Below are 22,116 nucleotides of genomic sequence, written 5' to 3'. Positions count from 1 at the left end.
ATTGAGGAATTCTATCGATAATACAACTTTTAAAATTGTATCCAATTTATTTTTAATTGGAATAAATTTTTTAAAAATTAATAATGAAATTAATAAATTAATAAAGAAAAATTTGTAAAATTAAATTTTTCTTTAAGAAATTGTTTTGAATTTTATTTATTTTTATGTAAATATCAAACATATAAATAACTCAAAAAAAATGAATGACATACGAAAAAATGTTTGAAAAAAATATAAGATATCAAGAGATACATATGATACCAATATTTATTTGATTTTGCATTGAAAGGATGAAGGATGATTACATTTAAGTTTTTAAGTGGAAATCTTTTTTTTTTTTTTAAATCATCAGTATTAATATCAGAGTATCAAAATTCACGAATTAAATTAAAATATAATAAATAAAATATTAAAGAAAATTAATTTTTATTACTTCATTAATTTATTTTTCAGAAGAATTGTATAAATACTTACAAATGATTTCTCAAATTTGTTTATGTTTACATTTAATGTTTTGAAATAATTAAAATTGTTTGTTGTATGGCTACGTTTCACTTTACGTTTTCTCACCTATTTTTTCGTGAAGTGCAATCAAACAATAGTGAGTCGGAATCGAAAACTCTTTATCATCAGTCGGTATCATATCGTTCCAAAAGTTTATGACTGACAAACAAGAGCCACTCTTTTATGGAAAAAAGAAACTTCTCTCGTAAATCGTCGAAACGATTCACCTTTTGATAACACTTCTTTCCCTTTGATTGAGAAACTGTAAAATTGAAAAATCACAAAATTTCTGGTTTCCAAATCCCTTCTACTCAGGAACGAACCTTCCAATGTTGAAATAAATATTATATTGTGCCTTGTGGCCAATCCTTTTATTTCTTAAACTATAAATCTATTCTCGATTTAACCATTGTGATTGTTTTTTATTTATCTGTTTGTTACCTCTCAAAAATTATATAAATTTTTGAAAAATATCACAATATTATTTAAAAATTTAAGACTTCCTTGACTTTATAATTATTTTAATATAGAATTTTTAAATATAAGATATGTAAATTTATCCCAAATTTATTCCAAAATTATTTATTATTTATTTCAAAATTTAAAAAATCCCAAATATTTAAAAATTATTTCGAATAGTGTCAAACATATAACATAAGCGATTTTTAAATAATTTCATTTTCCAATTGAAATGATTTTAATGACAATCCCTCGTTAATGTACGTAAAAGTGAACTAAATAAAATACTAAAAATTCGTCCATGCAAAAAATTACAAGAATAATTCTATAAAAAAAAAAAAATAAACTTCTTTTTACATGATTTACCATTGAAATTTTTTAATTTTAGTATCGTTGGTATACATTTATAAAAATATTAAATATCATTAATTCACAACAAATTCAAATTCAAAAATCTATTTCATTATAAATCACATCTACAATTCAAAATTTTATTTGCAATATAAAAAAATAGCAAAAAATAGAATATGATTCTCAACAATTTTTTCCAGTTGCAATATTCTTTTCCACCTCTCTAAATGCCAATCGCATTTAGAGATGAACACGGTACCTCGAACTCTTGGGGATAATTCATATACGAATGCAAATATTGCATAACGAAAGAAGAAATTATTATAGCGGAAAAGAAGAAATTGTTGCGGTGAATTCTGGGTCGATGTTTTTCAATCGGCCGCATTTTCTTACTGCCCAAGACTCAGTCGATTTAATTACGAGGCGAGCCAGTTTGAATTAGGAATGAAGATTTTCAGATATAGAAGGATGATTTTATAATGCGCCTCACGAAGATTTCATAAATTTTCGTAATAAAGATAATAAAGATTTCATAAAATTTCATAAATAAGATTCATTTTCATTTTTTAATAAAAATTAAGTTTCTGTTTAAAATTTTATTTATTTAAAACTAAATCGATTATGTCTTTTTTTTCATGAATTTTGTTATTAATTCTTATTGAAAAAAATTAAAAAAATAATAATTCTACTTTATCGAAGTTGAAACTATATTATGTGTATACATTTTTGCATATCGTTTCATTGTATATGTACGTAACAGAATAAACTTATGCTGTCGAAACGAGGCGCGGTAACATTATAGAGAAACAGTCATGTCGGTAAAATAGAGGTGGATTGAGGGAACAATTGAACGGTAACAAAATCTAGTCACGACATCGAGATATCCAACGTCCCAAACAATTTTGCTTCTCACGTTACGTTTTTACCTCTTCTCGATGGTCTAATAGGGGACGGTTTGAAGAACTTTCATATTCTGTATCATGTTTCCACGATACAATTGTGAAGAAAAATGTGAATATGACATAACAAATCGCGTATAAATACATCTTCATTTCCATAAACGTGATACATTTCATGACGTAATTTTGCGATGCTTCGAATGAAATATTTGACGATTCGTATGGGACAAAATATATCTTGCATGTTTAATTTTCAACGTGTACGATTGAACATGCATAGAAATTAAACGAATTTGAATTTAAAAAATATAAAAATTCCGTTCACTGATTTAAACTAATTTTAATCCAATTCGTATCGAAGAACTATTTCGAAAAAGCCTTTCACACCAAACTAATCTAATTCCGTTTCGTTCAATTCGTTCGAAACACGAGAAAACATAATATGATAATGAGGTACAATGGGAGGAAAATAATAGAAAATCGCGCTAATCAAACGGTTTAACAATTCGTCTAACATTTGTACCTTCACTTTTATTGCGGCAATATATTGAGGCAAGAAGAGAGGAATAGCTCAATTTGTCGATACGAATAAGTCAGGGAGAATATATTGAAGCGAAAAACGAATCAGTGATAGCCAGCGCGTGCCAGATGTTGATCAACCGATTTATTATTTTTCATCTGCTTTTCCAACCGCCTTTTTTATCCTCTTCCTTCTTTATTATACGAGTTAGCAGGAGTGACATGAGCTTAACTTCTGATCGCGAGAAGGATGAAAAAACACGAGCAATGCTGAGTGAGAGAGCAGAATGGCGAATGGTGGGGAAATTGCGCGAGCTTGCGCAGAAACTCGATAGTCGACGAACGAAATGAGAAGCTTAAGGCTGAACCCGCTAGTCGGCGCTGGGCCACGCCACGCGAAGCGCCTTGTGGAGCTTGGCGAGAAGAACTTCCGGCGCGGCAACCTCTCTCGATGCCTCTACGGCGGGTTAATGAAATCTCGAGAGTGCCGCGTTTCCGTTTGAAACTGGCCGCAGACTCGCGACACGCTAAACGTTTCAAAAGATGCGGTACCTCAAGAGAAAATGCCGTTGCCTCGAAGAGATGAAGAAGCATCGTGACAACGAATGGCCGTGATCGTCGACCACCTGTCCGTCGTTAATCGAATCGAAGATATTTTCGAAAAAGATATTTTTAAGGAGAAAGGATCAAAGATCGTTCGAAAGCCTGTTGAATCTATTTATCGTTTATCGTTGTTATCGTCGAACCAATGCTGTCGAAGTTGATCGTTCTTTTTTAGTTGTGAACCAAGTTCCTAGTTTGTTAGATTGTTATTCTTGTTTATTTTTGTTGAACGAAGGGAAGATAATAGTGTTACAAACAGTGTCGTTCAGATGAAAGGTCGACATCGGATTATACCTGGATTATGATCGACGAACTTGTGGCGGGACCAATAGAACCAGATGACGCATCTTTGAATCCTGATTCGACGAAGCAGTGCCGTTAGTCGTCACGGAAAAATTGACGAGATCGAATCTTGTTCAGTCTTCGTCATTCGTGGACGAGTTTCACTCAGAATCAACATATCAAATAGCAAAGATTGACCGTCTAAGAAAAGTTTCTCAATCGTCGCTTAATCCTTAATTCTCGAACCGAGTTTTAAAAGTCCTCGAAGACGTTCCTCTCGGTTCCCTCTTAATAATTCGTGGCCTTGCAATGGGAGCATGAGAGAAAGAAGAGCTACTTCCCCCCTCCCCCTATACCTCGATTGACATCTTTTCTCCAAGAACATGTCATCATTCATAACCTCTTCTGACTTCAATTACAATCCATTACAATCATCCCCTCAGGCATATTAACATAACTGAAGATTTTATTAGAGAAGACAGTGAACAAGTGAAGAAAAAGAAGAAAAAAAAATCTAATGAAAAGAGGTTAAACAGCAAAGAAGAAGAAAAAGAAGAAAGACGAAATTGGACGAGTTTGTCTATCCGTTGAATCAACTTAACTTAATAAAGTAAGCGTACTGTCGATTCTGTGGAGAGGTTAGAGACGTCTTCGTTTCCTCGAAAGATAAGACCTCTGAAGACGGTGCATGTCCTGAGGCAAAAATAAAAGCGGCCGTGCCGTTTCTTTTCTAATTATGATATTATCGAGCACGCTGGTTGGCGGGTCCAAAAACGTAGAAGTATTTTTAATACATCACACACAAAGGCAGGCGCGTGGCACGCGTTATATGACGCGTGCGTGCCGTGTCCAGGTGGCTGGTAATTAAGTTGTAGAATTTAATCGACGTTTACCGTTTTATCCGTATTCGAAGAAAAGAGGTGAGAGAAAGACGAAACCGTGGTCCAACTTTAAATAGGAAAACGATATTTCAACGTCGTGGTCCAACTAGTGATTTAGCTTTTATCGTTCGTTCAAGTGGAATCGTTGTTCTCGTAGATCCTCGTGTACTAGATCGGTCAATATTTTCTACGATTATTTCATTCGTGTTTCATCGATGAAACGTTTCGTAGATCATGATAGAATTATGTACCTATTAGTGTCTGTTCCGTGAACAAGTGTCATTCGTATATCTTGTAAAGAAACGATCGTGTTTTTCACGAACAACTGATTGTTTTAATTTGATGAAATGAAAAGTTAGGGGGGAAAAAGTGGTGACTGAAATATTTTATTTCAGTTTAAAAAAAAAAAGATAGTGGATTAAACTTCTTATAAATGTGAAAAATGTAAAAAAACAGTGACATTAGTGAGTTGAAAAGTATCCAAGAGAATTGATAGAAGATATCGAAGATGCAAGAAAAACATTAGCTATGACGACTTCCAGTAGATACAGCAGTTACAACTGTCTTACCAGCTGGGACAGCTATGACAGGATACCAAGGTATTTTTTTTATAGAGAATACGAGATTTTTAATTATGAGATTAGCACGTTTTATGTAGATAATAGTTTTAAGAAGATCAGATAATTCAGAAAATAATATTCTATTTTGGATTAAAAAGGATGTTTTTTTGCGGATTATCAGGAAATTGAGACGAATTTAATGTTTGTGTGATTTAATCTCGTCCAATCCGGGTCGAGTTATTTTCACTAGTGCTATTCCTAGCTAATATTTAATATATAAATTTTCGATCGTAACAAGATAACAAAAAATTGTGTTTTATAAATAGAGAATATTTTTATATTTGTTTTTAATAGTAATTCAAAAAATATTAAAATGAGATAAGAATGTAGTTTTGTATAAAAAATTTTAAAATTTCAAAAAGTATCTAAATTCTTTATATATTTTTAATTATCTTTGAAATCAATAAATTTTTTCCATAAAATGATTACCAGTCGCGGAAATTAAAACAAAAATTAAATCTATTTTCAAAATTGATTGACTCATTGATTAACTTTCGAATCGCCAATTAAAGAGTAGCTGCCTCGGGTCACTTTTGACCCGTATTCGAATTGTAGATGCGCTAAATATCACGTAGAAATATGTGATCAAAAATGATCTGGCTTATCTGAGCGATTTAATCATCAAAAATAAGAAATTTAATCAAGATAAAATATTTTAATTTCATTTCATGCATAAATGTTTATCAAAAAATTTTCTCTCGCAATTCATTAAGATTTCTCGTTATTACAGTTACACGATTGGCTGAGATATTTCTTTAATCTTTCGAAGCGAAGAATGCAAATTTGCTCGTAAATTTTCACAGACATTCAGTTTTTATCGGTTGTACGCTCGTGTCCAACGCGCAGGATTACTTTTTACAAGAGAAAAATGATAATCCAATTACAAAATAATCTGTTTCTCCGTGAAGAATCGATAACAAGGATAATTGAAGTGCATGCTGCGAATATTTCCTTCGTTTTTAAGTAAGAACGATCATTTTTCTTTCCTTCATGTGTCGTTCATTTAATAATGCGACTCATGGAAAATTACAGTTTTGCTTTGCATTAAAAAAAATGTGGATTAAAAGATACGTTCAACATTTTATCGTTGAATATATATGTATGTATTATTAAAATAATCTAAAATCATTTTTACATTCTCACGATTATTTAAAATTATAAATGCAAACAAAATAAATTTTTAATAATTAAATAATTAAATTAAAATTAAAAATAATTTTTCAAGGAATATTCATTTTTGAATTTTTTTTTATACATTTGATTAATGAACTACAAATGATCAAATTTCTGATCAATGATTTATTCATTGAAATAGTAATATTAAGATAAACGTATTTTTTTATTTTTGAATGAAGAATATATTTATTTAAATTAATTATAAATGTTATTAAAATATTATTATTATAAATTGGAAAATATCGATACTATTAATATTTCATTTCTATTATATTTCTCAATTGCAAATAGTTATCAATTTTAAAGAATCGATCTAAAACGATTGATTATATAACCCCATTTTATTGTCTCGAACACAAATTGAATTCAAAACAATTTGTTTGCCACAAAAACAATTAATCAATCTCAACGCTGCATCAGAATTTTTTTCGTCTTCCTAACCTCAAATTATTGAACATCAAATCAAACGAAAAGAAAAGATGATTTTTCTTTCGTAATATCAAGGATTCAATATAATTATAATAACGATGTATCATTTATGCGTATGATATCCGCGAAAAATGTCTCATGTGTAATTTAATAATTGTGGATTTCACTATACATTTATCCTTCGATCGATGACAAATTATCGACGTTTCCTTTTTTATCGACAATATATTTCTCGTTTCACTTTCTGCCGCGTAATTTTCAAATTCGATTCTTCCTTTTTTTTTCATGAATATTTTTTATAAATTAATAAGATCAGTTTACTTGAAAAATTTTTTATATACTTTTAAAAATTTCCATACGTTTACTTCAGAAATTAATTATTAATCATATAATATTTTAATAAATAACGTATATTAAAGTTCATTTCATGGATTATTTATGTTATCATTTTGAATAAAGAAAGAAAAGCACTATTTATGATAAAATATAATATCCAATTTGACGACAACCCTCCAAATTATTCCATCGAGCATAATTAACTAATAATTTCGTTATGATTAAGATTTTGTAACGATAAAGAGTCATCGTAAAACTTCTAAAACTATGATAAATTTTGTATCATAAATTTTTGAAAAAAGAAGATGATATTTTTTAAAAGAAATGGAAATTGAAAAGAAAGAAAATTATTGGCTGATTAAGAGTTTGAAAATTTTTATTCGATAATCGTGAAAAAAATCGTGGAATCGAAGTCACGTGGCTTTGCCATTGGCGTACGACAGTTAATAATTGCATCGGTCTACACCGATGCTACATTATTATAATTGAGCTGCTGCCAGCTGGTCATTTTCAATCCAAACAAAGGTTAATTGTCGCGAAGGTTAATAATTTGGCTCGATAAACACCGTTACCAAATCAAATTACTATTCTGCCCTTTTGATCGATGGTGCATCGTTCATCAATTTAGACCATTTATTTTCTCCGTCATACGTTGTATTATGGAGAATGTCGATGGCTCGAATGTTATGCAAATGTTATATATCCACTTTTCGTGAAATTTCAATATTTTTGTATTACGTAAAATAATTTAAAATACGCGAGGATTATTCGAAGTAAATTTCATGCGAGATAATGCGAGAAGAAATGAAACGAGTGGATAAATTTTTATCAATACAGTTTCTCTCTCTTTCACACAAAAATTCTCTTTATGCTATCTTGCTCTCACACTCGTGCATCCTTTCTCGTTCTCTTTATTATTCGTTCTCTCTTCTTCTTCCCATTCTAAACACATTATTCCGCCATTCGAGAAGGATATTTAGTCACGTTCTTTAGCCCAATCGTGCAGTCGTTGCGATAAACTTCATTTCCACACGTATATTTCTTAATTTATCTTGATCCAGTTGATTGCAAATTTATTAAAATTTATTGTTTATTCGTATGTATTATAAATTGATCAAAAATATGATATTTCTTTATTTTTATTTCTCTAAATTAGATTAAAATTTATATTTTTGTTTATTGGATTTATGAATCGTCATTGAATCGTTGAACATGTTTTTCTCAAAAATATTAACGTTAAATTTACGTAAAGCTATGAATACGACTTGTTAATACGATTAATCAAGATTCTTTGGGAACAGTCATCCATCATCATAACATCGTGTACAAAGTTGAAATTTTCACGCTCACTTGGACAATCGTGGGAGGTAAATATAAATGTTTGATCGCGCAATCCTAAATTCTGAATTTGCGGCTTCAACCTAACTGGGGGTTGTGTATGCCACTTGATGTTAAATACATTGACATGCTTGGATCGTTTCGCATTTAACACGAGTAAACATCTGTCTTGTGAAGGTGACTTGTAATTAACTGCAAATCTCGAAGCTTAAGAAACACGTTGAATCAATTTGAGAAATAATTGTTTGATGTCTCCCTGCATTATAAAGATTTATAAGTATTTCGATTTTTCACTTGAACAAATATTTCATAATTATAGAGAATGGATCTTTTTAAAATTAAATTAATGAAATAATATTCAGACAAGTTTCAATGGCGTTTCAAAATCGATAGCAATTAAATTAATGATACATCGTAGAACATGATCAAATGAGACTTCAAGCGATGAACTAATAATAAGTATTACCATATAAGAAGTATTTTCAAGATTTTAATTGTAAAAATATTATTTAAAAATTTTAAACCATTTGTGAAGAATAAATCGAAAATATAATTGATTCGAGGCTTTTTCGAAGTGTAATTAAATTTGATTATTTCTCGTTTGGATACGAATTACTATTCACATTAACGTAGAATCATCTTTTGTGTCACTAATTACACGATACCCACTTGTACCTACCGTGTATGTAAAAATTGAGGCTCGATCGATAAATCGACGAGTTAAAAGTGTAATTAACACGTAAAAATTATAAACTGGGTGAATAAATTCTCGAAATTTTTAACGTTTCCTTTATTCTCCATATTTTGGAATTTTCCAGAAAATACTAGTCGATGACGCGAATCCGTTAATCGGTGTCCAGTAATATCGTTTTACGAGCATATTTTGTCCGCAGCATTTCGCAAGGAATGAAACAATAGCGACATCTACACACGCCCATAAACCATAACCTCCTCGTTGGCGCATTTATTCGCACAAAGAGCTAAATTTTGTATTTCGTGAAACGCTGACGACCCTTAACTTTTCAATTGATATATAAATTGATGAAATTATTCAAATCCTGGTTACCTATTTCCATATGTTGCAAATGTTAACTGGATGGATGATTTCACGAAATTGAGAAGAACGAGAAGCTTTTCGAAGCGTAATCAAAAATCGATTAAATATTTTACACGAATTACAAATTTAAAAAATAAATATGAATAGGAGAGGGATAAAGAGGAGAGACGTTTGAAAGAGTAATGAGAACGGGGTAGTGTAATTAATCTTGCGTTGCATTTCAATTTTCGCGCCATAAATTGAACTCGAGCTTAAATGTTATGTTATTTTTTCCAACTTCTATTATCTAAGTTCTATTTTTATAAGTACAGTGGAATCTTGATTATCCGGATTCAATTATTCAAAATTTTAGTTATCGAGGATGTATCTAAAGTCTTAATTATCTAGAATCAGGATTATTTAATTAGTATTTAATTACTAGTCTTTTATTTAGTAACATCAAATTTGTATTCTTCTTTCGAACCTATACTTTTATTTTTATTTATTTTTTCTTAAATTTATCTTTTCAATTATTTGCCATTTTTCGAAATTAGTAATTGTTAAATGATCGTTAGAAGTATATTAAATTTATTAAAAATGAAAAATGTATGTATTTGAAACATATTAAAAGAATTGAAGAAAATTTATATAAAAAATATATTTATAATTATTATTTCCTGAGCCTCAATTTATTTAGACTCGTATATTTTGTTATAACATTGAAAAAACAAAAGTAAGATCTAAAAATCTTCGAAAAATTCTCACTTCCAGATAAAAATATAATGCACCATTTGATGCAAATTATATCGTTTTTCTCTTGTTTCCATATTTTTCATTTTTTTTACTTCCAACCTCAATAGTTTACCTACACTTTAGTTTACCTACACTTTAAGCAAAACTTTAGAGTAGTTTAAATTATAAAGTTCAAGAAGTTCATTCTAAGAAGAAATACAAAATTGTGACTCATAATATTATTCTTTATATCTGCTTCAAAGAATAAAAGTTAAAAGAGAGAAGTAACTTACATACCCATTAGCTAATCTGTATTATTAAATTAATATCTAGATCTGTTTACAAAAGAATAAGAAAAATAAAGCTAAAGTTAGAGATATCAAAATGTTGCAAGAGAAATCTTTTATAATATTGTAAGAATTGTTATTGTGAAATCCGTTTTATTAATACACAGATACGTTTATCTTTATATTGAAATTAAAGTTAAAAGATAAATGTTTGACATTTACGAGCTATTAAAATTTAAAATATTAGTTTTCACAATATACTTTAATTTTAATTAACAAATGGAGATAATGGATATTGTAAATTCATGAATAATGGTTTGGAGGTTATTTACGATTCTGCCATTTCGTTAGATAATGGAAAACTCAACGCTCTTATTGTTATTATGTTTATTTCAAAATGGAGATGGAAGATGCGAAACAAAACAATGGAAATAAAATAGATCAAGAAAGATAATAAATTCCAACATTCATCTTCATTCTACGAATCTAACTTACGTATAATCCGAACTATGGATGCAATATTACGTATCCGTGATGATAATTGCGATATTCTATTTATTAGCCTGTTCAGTCGTGTTCGATATCACTCGACAGAAACTATTACTAATCGTAATGGAATCCTATGCAAATTCGATTGGAAATTAATCTCGGTTACCTAATTACGAATCGATCGAAAATATTTCGATTAATTTTTCTATTATAATAAATTTCATTAAAAGGATAATAAGCTAATAACAGGAAAAGCATACTATTTATAAATATACTTATTGTTACTTTTCAAAATATTTGGAACAAATCCACATTAAAACACTAATGAAAAATGATCAATTTCTATAAAACAAAAATTAATCTTTTGCACTTTAAGGTTATTTTTGACGTGATATTTCATATGGATTAAAATCAGAAATAAAATTAGAATTGATTAGGAATAAATTATATAAATAAAATAAATTAGGAGAACAATCATATATAATATAAAAGTTAAAATATAATTATAATTATATGTAATTCAAAATAAAATTCTCTATTGGCGCTGCAAACGCGCCTTGTTGTATTAATGTGTTGCAAAAGCGCCTTATGTTTGACTATGAGGCCCTCTAGTGAGTTTTTTTTTCCTCTTTTTTAGTACGCGTTTCATTTGTACTTTGTGTATATCATATTTATTTTATTATTAAAGTTATGACTAACATCGCTCTTGCCATTTCATTTATAAATTATCCGTGAATCGTTTATTATTACCTCCATTACATCTCGTGCCAAGTATTAATTTCCAACCAGAGACAGCGTATTAATATGCTTCACATTAAACGCTGCTGGTATCGGGCGAGTTCACGTCTTGCAGCCAACGACACCTAACAAATAGTAATAATAATCTACCATCCAGAGGTAATTAATAATGTTATAATTGGCTGTGCTCTTATTAACAGTAAACAAGTGAACCGTATTATCCATGCTACTCGTTAAAGCTTTGGAACAAAATTCTCGCGTTTAATTATTCGATTAACCTTTCCTAATTAACCTTAAAATAATCGAAGTAATTCAGAAGAGTTTCGATAAAACGTTTCTCGTAAAGATAAATAATTAAAACGAGGATGCTGGCTATTGAATGCTTGTCGAATCATGTTTTAAGAATATTTTTAGTCGTTGGTAATTCTTTGATGAAGAGTGCAAACAATCTTTCCAGTTAATAGAATCTCGATTAAATCTCTTAACATCGGTGAGTGCATCTCGATGTTCGAATCTGTTACCATAGCTCGAGCAAGATGTAATATAGTTAAGAAAGTTACGATTCGGCCATTGACGGAAATTCGTAGCGATCAAATCGGAGATACTTGCGAACTATGAAGAAATAGTAGATAGGTTAGGTTAGACAAGTAAATTATGAATAATATGGAATTTGGAAATATCGTTACTTAGTGAAATTGGTTGGATATATTTTATAAGAATAAAAATAGTAATTTGATATATTATAGAATTTTATGTGAATCTGTCAAGAAATCAACACGTTCATATAAGCAAGTTGTTTATTAAATAGGAATCCGCCATTAATTATAATTTTTCGAATCATCCATAGAAATTCATATAGAGATAAAGGAAATTTTTCCAAGATATTTCTTCTGAAATGCATAATTCTTTAAATATTATAAATTTAGAAATAATTTTGCAAGTAATCACAATTTTACAAGGGGAGTTCAGTTGAGATCAGACGTTGTGTAAAATTTCCTCCATATAAATGGAATTCCACTGTAATTAAGAATTTTGTGAACTAAAATAGAAGTGAATTAATTTTATGTCCACTTTTATAAATAAGAATAATAAAATAAACAAAAATTCAAATTTAATTTCGATTAATAGGTATTACGCCTCTTTCTAGAATTCATTATTGTCTCACATTTAAAATATGTAGGCATATAGTATAAAAAATTCACACATAGCACCCAAGGGATCCGCAATATAATGCACAAAGTTTTTTTCATTCGAAGAAACTCGTCTATAAATTGCAGATCCTTATTTTTACCCTTAATGTGCGTGGATTTTCTGATGCATCGATTACCATCGTGATGTAATATATGTGAAAATATTCCCAAAAAAATATATAATTTACATAAAAATTAAGAAATATCTATCGTTACGTATAAAAATTTATTTTTTAAACTGTGTAAACGCAACAATGCGCTTAATTGTCTCTACCAATATCTACAACTTGAATTTTGGAATAGTTTTCGAGACACAAGTATAACCTAATATCTCACCCCATAAGAAATATTTTTCTCTCGTTCTCTATGATTCAATCGGCAAAATTTAATAATCTTAATCTTGAATCGGACGCTGTTAATTATCAAATTCACAATCCTCGAATTACAAATTGAATTCGTATCAATTATCAATGGTCGCACGAAGTTTATCGAAAATACAATTTCTGTCTATGCTTAATCAAACCAGCATCGGACAAAGCATCGGTTAATCGAATTGATGGGGGATGAAGCAATAGGGGATGGATCGAATTCGGTTGCGAAACACGGGGATCTGCTCGTGGCAGAAGTCGTGGTTGACGTTGAAGGACTGGCACTGATCGAAATACCTTGTTCCCTTGGAATACCTGCACCTACACCCCGGCGGAAGTCGATGCCCAAAACGCTTCCGGCGCGTAGCTAATGAAACAGAGGCCGAATGTCGAGCGTTGACTCGCCGAGCGGAATGGTAAATCGATTGTAAAAGCGACGGCGATCAAGCCTGGGTCGTTGTTGACCCAACGTTACTATAGAAGCGGTGCGTATGCTTTAGGATAAAAATTTTCAAATATTTTTTATTGAACAATATTAATATTGTGAAATAAAACAGTGAAATAAAAAAAATTTTTTAGGATTATTAGGATCGATTTAAATTGAAAGTGAAAAATTTTATTGTTTTATATTACAAAAAGAAGAGGTTAGAATTATTCATTTTTAAATTTTTGAACCAAGATTATTTTTCTAAGTTTTCGTTTTTTATTGCTATCACTTTTTGCAATATTTTTTTGGCAATCTTGTTTTGAAGATCGAACGTAATTCTTTTAAATGCTTCACTAGTGGCATATATATATTTCATGAATGACACACTGAGGCTAGTTTCATTATCGCGAAAAAGTTGAAATATAAAATAATTTAGCATTGAGATTTATTCATAATTCTATCATTGCTACTGCTTTCTTTCATTTTTTTTCAATATTTATCTAGAATTTTTCTAATTTGTCTTCAACTTTGAACGAAGGTTCAACATAACCTAAAACGTGATAACTTGTCTGTTTCCACTTCTACTTTCTAGAATTTTTCTAATCAATTCTATTCTGAACTTCAATTGAAATCCAAAATGTTGAGGATTTACACGGCAAGATTTATCACAGATCAAATATCATAAATATTTAATTGTATTGGTATATTCTCGTAAATCTTATTGCGACTTCGCTTAATTCAATAGGATTCGATGGATACGTTCCAATATGGAGATTGTTAGAGGGCATTGTGATTGGTTTCTTCGTCATTTGACCTTTGCCTAGAGAATTTTGCAACGCGACCAATCAGACGCGTGCACTTTTGGCATTTCGATGAGATTGGTATTCTTGGAGAATTTTAGTGAAAAATTTTTTTAGTGAAACTCTTTCGATGAGAGTATCGTGCGTTTTGCGCGTGAATTGATTTAAAAAAACACTTAAATTAAAAAAAAAAAAGAAAATTTTTATGAAAAATTCGTTTTTGATGTTGATGTATCATATTTTGCTCCTTTGACATTTTGCTTACAGAAATAGGCCATTTTTGAGATTTTAAGCGATTGATAATCGACTTACCAATAGCACTGATGAATTGATTAGATTATAAAAAAGTAAATTTCAATGAAAAATTCGTTTTTGGGAATATTTTAATAAAAATATCGTATTTTGAGTATAAAAATTGGCTCGCATGAAATTTGAAAAATTAAGATTTCGGATAATAAATTTGCAAGTGACATTGGTGGATTGATTAAAGATTGATTTTAAATAAGAAAAAAGAAAATTTCGGTGAAAAATTTGTTTTTGGTGAGAGAAACGTGTATTTTGATATTTTGGTACAGGAATGGGATTATGTCAGATTTGAAAGATTGATAATAGATTTGCCAATAACACTGGTGAATTGATTAATGATCTTAAAAAAGAAAATTTTAGTGACAAATTATTTTTCGGTGAAGATATTGATGATTTACTTTAATTTTTTGACATTTTGTACAATCTTTAAAACTTTGAAAAATTCAAATAGAAAAAGAAATTTTTATCAAGAAATAATTTCTATGAAATTTAACTTTTTAGAAGATTTTTTTCTCAAGATACACATATCTACTTTTATTCCAAATACTTATCAATTACTTCAAAAAAATATGCACATACTTCTTTTAACAATGTTTTATCTGCCAAAGAGCACAGAGATTTATTAAAGATGGGGAATTTTGATGAAAGATTCGTACTCATAGTTTCTCACAAAGCTTTATACAAGCTTGTTCCAGTATTGACATTATTTCAAAGACAAGTGGCTTTCAGGCTGTTTCGGTTGCTTATTGGATAACGTGGATCCTCCTCCTCCAAGCAGACGTAAATTTAGATGGAGCGTGAGTGCTTCCCACTCTTAAACTTTTCTCCTGGATTTCTCGTGAATTATTTCTCTTTTTTTTTTTTTTTTTTTTTCATCCTTTTGTCGCCAACAGTTATATTTTTTTATACGTATAAGATATTATCGAGTTCGTTCGAAATCGAATATTTTCAACTGAATATATAATTAAAATTTTAACACCACGATTCTTTTACATTTACATATTTCTATAATAGGATTAAAGAGAAAAGGTGGCGGGAATTCGAAGATTTTTACGTCGATTTATTTTTAAGTGGATCGTTTTAAGTTATTTATCGGTGTTCTCCGCCTTGTTGAAATTCTTAGGTATGAAATAAAATGAAACGTTAACCTTTCCATTTTATTTTATTCTCTCTCTCGCTCTCGCATTATTCTTAAAAGCATAAAGAGAAAGAATTCTTTATTAAATTCATCATTCGTACGATGTTCCATATAAAATAATTATTTTTCAACGTGGAATCGAATAAAATACTTACGTTTTGTGTGATCTTTTTTTTTTTTTTTTAAATTTTCATTAGCATCGATCTACACTGTTTTAATGAATAACAAGAATTATCTTTCGACGAGGAATCGGTGATAATAAATCTACATACGTGTTAACAATTTTTATTATATACGCGAATAAAATTTAAAATTTCGTTTTTTCTTTATCGATAATAAATAATGTTTTAACACCTCTCAAATATTACTCGATTATTTAACGTTAAAATTCTCGGCTCGTGCGTTATGGGAGAAGGCATTCGTAGTTGGTAATTCGTGCGAAATCAATATTGAATGAGGGACACGATGAAATATTTTTGATGAGAATTCGAAAACAGGGGAATCCGATTATTTTATAAATTATTCTCGAAATTGCACGATTAGCATAAATTTCACAAATGCGTATATTACGTTATTCTCGTAATTGAATTAAAAGATAAAAAAAAAAAAAAATGGACGATATTTTACAAAATTCTGCTTCATTATCTTGCAACAATTTGCAATCCGTTATTCGACTAATTTCGATAAAATAATCTCAATTAATTTTTTGTTTTAAAACGTTCGTTTCTTGTTTGATTTGATATTGAGGCATAATTGACGAGTTCAGAATACGACACATACAAATTCTTTACCGATTGTCGGTAAGAAATATTAATAGAAAAAGATATAGAAATATTAACGAGATCAAAATTTATCAAAATTTAATAAAATTCGAGAGTTAGGAAAAATATTCGTGCAAACTTTTGTGAAAATTATGTTTTGAAAAAAGAATATATATATATATAGTATAATAGTGATTCGGAATGGGTCTTGTTTGCATCGTAAAATCGCTCGTTCGAACGTGGAAGCAAATGGCGTAACGAGAGGACACACACACACGTGAGCATCAAAAGGAGGAAAAGAAAGAGAGAGGAGATGATGAAACGGAATCGAAACTTTGATCGAGCAACGGTAAATACAAACAGTTTGGAAAAACATCGCTTAAAACGATTGGGACGAGGTTATCGCCGGTTGAAACGAGCGCAAATCATTTTCCGATTCGAGATTATGTTTACACGTAATCGACGCTTCGCCGCCATATTGTGTGGCGGGTTTCCAACGGTTTCTCCCGTTCCAGCCTTCTTCCGTTAAGCGTCACGTGACAAAAAAATTCTCTCTCTCTTTTTTAATGGAAACGTACGCGTACAATGTCCATTCCAATTTGGAAATTTAATTATCATCTTGTTCGTTTTATTCGGAAAGAAAAAAAAAAAAAAAAAATGTTCCAAATCGTTCTGTTTCAGGGAAATAAATTAATTGATTCTTTTCAAAAACGGAACGGAATTTTTTCAAGCATAAGCTGCGAGTTTTGTTTGAAAATTAATGTTATCAAAAATTATTCGTCGAAACGAAAAAATGATTTTGGTGATTTTTATTTTATTGAACTTTTATAAGAATCGATTAACGATTTTCACGATGGCAAGAAAAATACGCGATGATTTGAATTGATGTTTATGCGTTTCGAAGTTTCGGTTAAATCTTGAAAAATAATCGAGGGACAATATTGAAATGTTGAAATTTTTATTCGACGAACGATTTTAAACTGCTTATTTATTCGATAGATTTTTATCATCCTCGAAAATTATTTAAAAAAAAAAAAAAAAAAACCAAAGATCAAGAATCAATGTTATTTCAATGAACGAAGAAAATTTTTCTTTTTTTTTTGCATCCTCCACTTTCCAAGAAAAAATAAAAAAAAAATTAAATAACGAAACACTCTCGATCTTGATATCCTTGATACGATTTATCCCCTCGTTATCATCGATAACGAGCACACCAAGTTATACACCTGACAATTATTTTTCCCCTCCAAACTTACAAACGAATTTCAGTCCATTCTCAACTCCACCCGTTTGCTCTTCTCTGGGATGGTTGGATCTCCTTGGAAGAAGAAATATATAGGGTGAAAGCCACGATGATGTTTTGTTCCACGTACGAGAAAAAAACCTACTATCGATCAAGTTAATTGTCGAGGCATATCTTTTCACGAGCGAAGGGGGGAGAAGCAATCGCGATTAAGAGGGGTGCCACGAATTGCTGGTTGGTTCGTTGTTAAGTTAAGATGACCTCGATAAAACTTCCAAAATTGCGGAAATGTTTGGTTAAATGATTCATTTTTGCGTAATTTGCTGCTGGTGTCGTGCGGAAAATTGTTCTTTTGGGTTGATTTTTGTGAGTGATGGCTCTTAATTAAAAAAGTAGAGAAATATATCTTTATTCTTCATTTTAGGTTTTTGTAAACTTTGTCCGTTTAAGCGAACTGGTTTGTAATTAAGTGGGGAGAGTATCGTGATCTTAAAGAAATTAAATTATAGATTATTTTAATTTATGTGGAAATACGAGAACGCTTGTGAATTAATGGTTGTCATCATTTTAAGAAACATGGAAAAAGACAGGGAAAGATGAGAGAAAAATGGCCGAAAATAGAAAATGAATATAGCAGCGCCCTCCCTCTGGACTTTTATTCGCTTCAGTTATCATGAATTTCGTTTGATTTTTATTCTTTATCCGATTTACATTCATTTCCACTTTATTCAATATCGAATTCACAAAATTCTGAAAGAAATCTATCCAAATATGCAGATATTGCTATATATCATTTACAAATTTCTATGATATGTCAAGAAGAGTATCTTCTTTAGAGACAGTTAAGTAGATCTTACAATGTAGTTATCCAATTATCATAATTTAACTCTTCTTTCGTCTAAAAAAAAAAAAAAAAAAGAAGTATATTTTAGAAAAGTTTAATTCCCATATTTTTACTCGCCTTGACGTTTCATCATTACGGTACAACAATTTTTCGTATCCTTGTCATAATTTAACTCTTCTTTCGTCTAAAGAAAAAAGGAAAATATATTTTAGAAAAATTTAATTCCCATATTTTTACTCGTCTTGACGTTTCATCATTACGGTACAACAATTTTTCGTATATACTGGCCAAGAATCGTTATCGTCGCGTGAAAACAACGAGCCCATTAAGAAAAAGAAATATGGACTTCGTACGCATTTTCGCCGCATAACCTTATTCCGTGTCGCAATGTATTTTCTGTTAAGCATCTTATCTTATCTTGCGAGCCACATCGGTTTCGGTGGATATTTAACGCGGTAACGGCCGGACGGACTAAGCATTACTCTTCCTTCCTTCACCCTCCATCGAGCAAAAAAATTTATAAGAAGTTGTTCATTTATTACACCGTCACTGCCTGAAGCGAATTTTCATCTCGCAAGAGAAGGAGCTCCCCCTTTCCTCTTTTTGTTACGTTCGAAAGTACGGGTTTTATTCTCAAGACAAGAATTGGATGGCTCTAATTAAATGCGTTTTACTTATTGCTTGAATTTAAATTTTATTCCTTATTGGCTCTGAGTAGATAGTACTTTGAAGGGTTTTCGAGTCGGTAATTTGGAAAAATATACATTGCTTTTGTTTGAAATAAAAATTCTTAAAATATATTTTTGTTGATCCGTGAAAAAGTTAGGTTAGAAAATTCTTTGCCTCGAGTTTTATATTTTGAATAATTTCGAAAATATATACTTTTGTTTAAAATAAATACTCTTATTCTTACATATTCTTGTTGATTTTATAAAGTTAGGTTAGGTTAGGTTAGATTATTTATTACGCGTGCATATGATTGGGATTGAAAAGAAAGTTTTTTTTGACATCTATATCAGAAATGGTGTATTCGAATAGATAGAGTAAACAGGAATAAGATAATTAATATAAGTCAAAAAAAAAAAGAAAAAAATAAGATCATTGGATTTGGCTTGAAATTTTAAAAATTCTTTGAAAATTCGTTGAAAATTGAATTTCTAAAATCATTCTAGATTACACAATCGCACCAATTTTATTTTAAATGAAGAATCCATCGAATACATCGAGCAAAAAGGATTCATTAAATCACAGTCGATTGAATTAAAATTATTTCAAACAAACGCAATTATTATTAAGAATATTTCAATATCAATTTCATATTTTAATTTTACCGTATAATAAATATTATTGAAAATTATACGGATAGTCATATCGATATAAAATTTATGCAATCCGTTCTCACCTGGATAAATACGATTTATTCCTAATTCACGATAATTCGCGTTAAGTTTCATCGATTCCGATGCCGCTCGATAAACTCAATTTATCCTCTTTCCGATAATGAAATAAGAATGATTTATCAAAGGAACGAGTAAAGCGATTCATTTTTCCTTCGATAAATTCAGCTCACCTGTTGCAACCACACGAGCGAAATAATATCGATCCACGTTTTAAATTTTCTAATTTTAATCGAATTATATTTTTGGTGACACGAACAGGTGTGTTTAAATTACATCGTTGTAAGACAAATTATTAGGCATATATTATTTGAGATGGTTGCAACACGAGTGTTGCAAGGCTAGGTACACGCAGATCGCACAACACTGGGAATGTAGCTTGATTCATGGACTTCGTTAGGCGAACAAAGCCATTGCACTTGTTGTTTGTCGAGCCATTTCCTTTTGAGAGATTCACTCGAGTGTTACCTCTGCTCCTTACGAGCTCTAACCGTGCCCCAGAAATACTTTTTTGTTGTTTTTGCCCTATTAATGAAGCTCATTAATTAGAGGATAGAACGCGAAATTGTTTAAAAAAATATTTTGTTTCGAAGAAGGAATATATTGAGAATATATAGTGAATATATTGAGATAAGATGTATTCTGAAAATTTTATTAGAAAATATTCCACATAAATAATTACAAATAAATATATAGTGAAAAATTCAAAAATTTGCAATCTATATAGAAAATATTGAGAATAAAACTAAAGAATTTGTTAGAATTTAAATGAATAGAGTGAAGATTTTTAACCTACTAGTTCTACTATATTATCTATTATCCGCAATTAATTACAAGCAATGTTGACAATAAAATTAAAGATTGCAAAATTAACAGAGTGAAAGCTTAAAACTTTAAGTGCTATTCGGAAGTTATCTAGATATGCTGAGAACAAAGCTAGAGTTTACGAAATTAGTTGATTTAGAGTTTGAACTTTACTGCAGTTATTATCCGTAGGCAATGCTGAAATCAAAGTTAGGAAACTTCAGACTCTAAGTCCTACTGGGCCTATTACCTGCCCGAAGTCAGATATGGATAAAATTTTAACGGTTAAAGTTAAGAATAAAGTTACCTCGGTAAGTAATTTTATTATTCAAAACATCGAATAATCGCAGTTAATTATCGCGTCAAAATTATATTGAAGAATTGTAGTAACTACGAATAAATATTATTCGAGTATTTTAAATAAAATTATTAGTAAAAATAATTTTAGTCGAAATTTTGATTAATTAATCTTTCAGCCTGATAGTGCTCGACTCTGCTCGAAGTTAACCGACGTTGGTCGACACTGCTTAGCGTTGAGCGAGATTAGCCGAAGTTATCCGATATCGGCCGAAGTTATTCGAACGTTCCTCGCTATTTTCTAACAGGGGAAACTGATTGAACGTAACAAAATAACAAATTTCAGATCTTTTATTTTCTAAATTGTTGAAAACGAATCGGTGTTCTTGAAAAAGATATCATATATTTTTAAAGTTTAAATCAATATTTCTGCGTGTTTTTATTATTAATTAATAATTAGAAACTATTTTTCTCTGTGATTGTATAGAATGGACGATGTTCGATTAAATTTTATCAGTTGATTTTTCAAAGCTTCTCGCGGAGGCACAAAAGCGAAAGACAGGAGGAAAATGTATAAATGAGACGCGATGGAATCGTTCGTAGGGATCCTACGAGCTAAGCCTGCAATTTAATTTTGAACTCTAAAGTTCGGATTGACTCCGTCTAAGGGTTTTAAAAACCGTTACGAATCGACAGATTCGTTTAAGGAATCTATATTCTACGCTTGAAATCGTTAAGGATGGAGATTCAAGCGTATTCCATTGATGTGAAAGACTTCGTTTCAAAAGATCTTAACGATTATTTGAAAAGAAATAATTTCGCATTAGTTTGAATACTTTCGAATTAAATGAAAATATTTAAC

At 30.1% G+C, this 22,116-nt stretch overlaps 1 protein-coding gene and 1 long non-coding RNA gene across 9 annotated transcripts in view; one reads left to right on the top strand and one right to left on the bottom strand.

Moving 5' to 3' along the window:
• The window catches only part of LOC100872091 (potassium channel subfamily T member 2), a 176,208-nt gene that overhangs the window by 81,729 nt on the left and 72,363 nt on the right, over nucleotides 1-22,116 (top strand). Inside the window, exon 1 of one of the 8 annotated variants that reach the window (XM_086910730.1) lies at nucleotides 3,118-5,097. The exons of the other annotated variants lie outside the window; for them this stretch is intronic. Within the exon in view, the coding sequence (XP_086766856.1) occupies nucleotides 5,027-5,097 (71 nt within the window). The 5' untranslated portion in view covers nucleotides 3,118-5,026. Of the gene's footprint in view, nucleotides 1-3,117; nucleotides 5,098-22,116 lie in introns of those variants that run through there. 8 annotated transcript variants of the gene reach the window in all.
• LOC147657222 (uncharacterized) lies at nucleotides 18,538-20,675 on the bottom strand. The gene is made up of 2 exons (XR_015292745.1): nucleotides 20,327-20,675; nucleotides 18,538-18,940 (listed from the first exon to the last, which is right to left on the bottom strand). It is a non-coding gene; the product is annotated as an uncharacterized LOC147657222 (long non-coding RNA).

Source organism: Apis florea, unplaced genomic scaffold, assembly GCF_048593485.1.
Source record: "Apis florea isolate Af1SG1 unplaced genomic scaffold, ASM4859348v1 contig_3203_pilon, whole genome shotgun sequence".
NCBI classification, from domain to species: domain Eukaryota; kingdom Metazoa; phylum Arthropoda; class Insecta; order Hymenoptera; family Apidae; genus Apis; species Apis florea.
The sequence above is the reverse complement of the archived record's forward strand: the minus strand, read 5'-3'. Positions and strand labels throughout refer to the sequence as shown.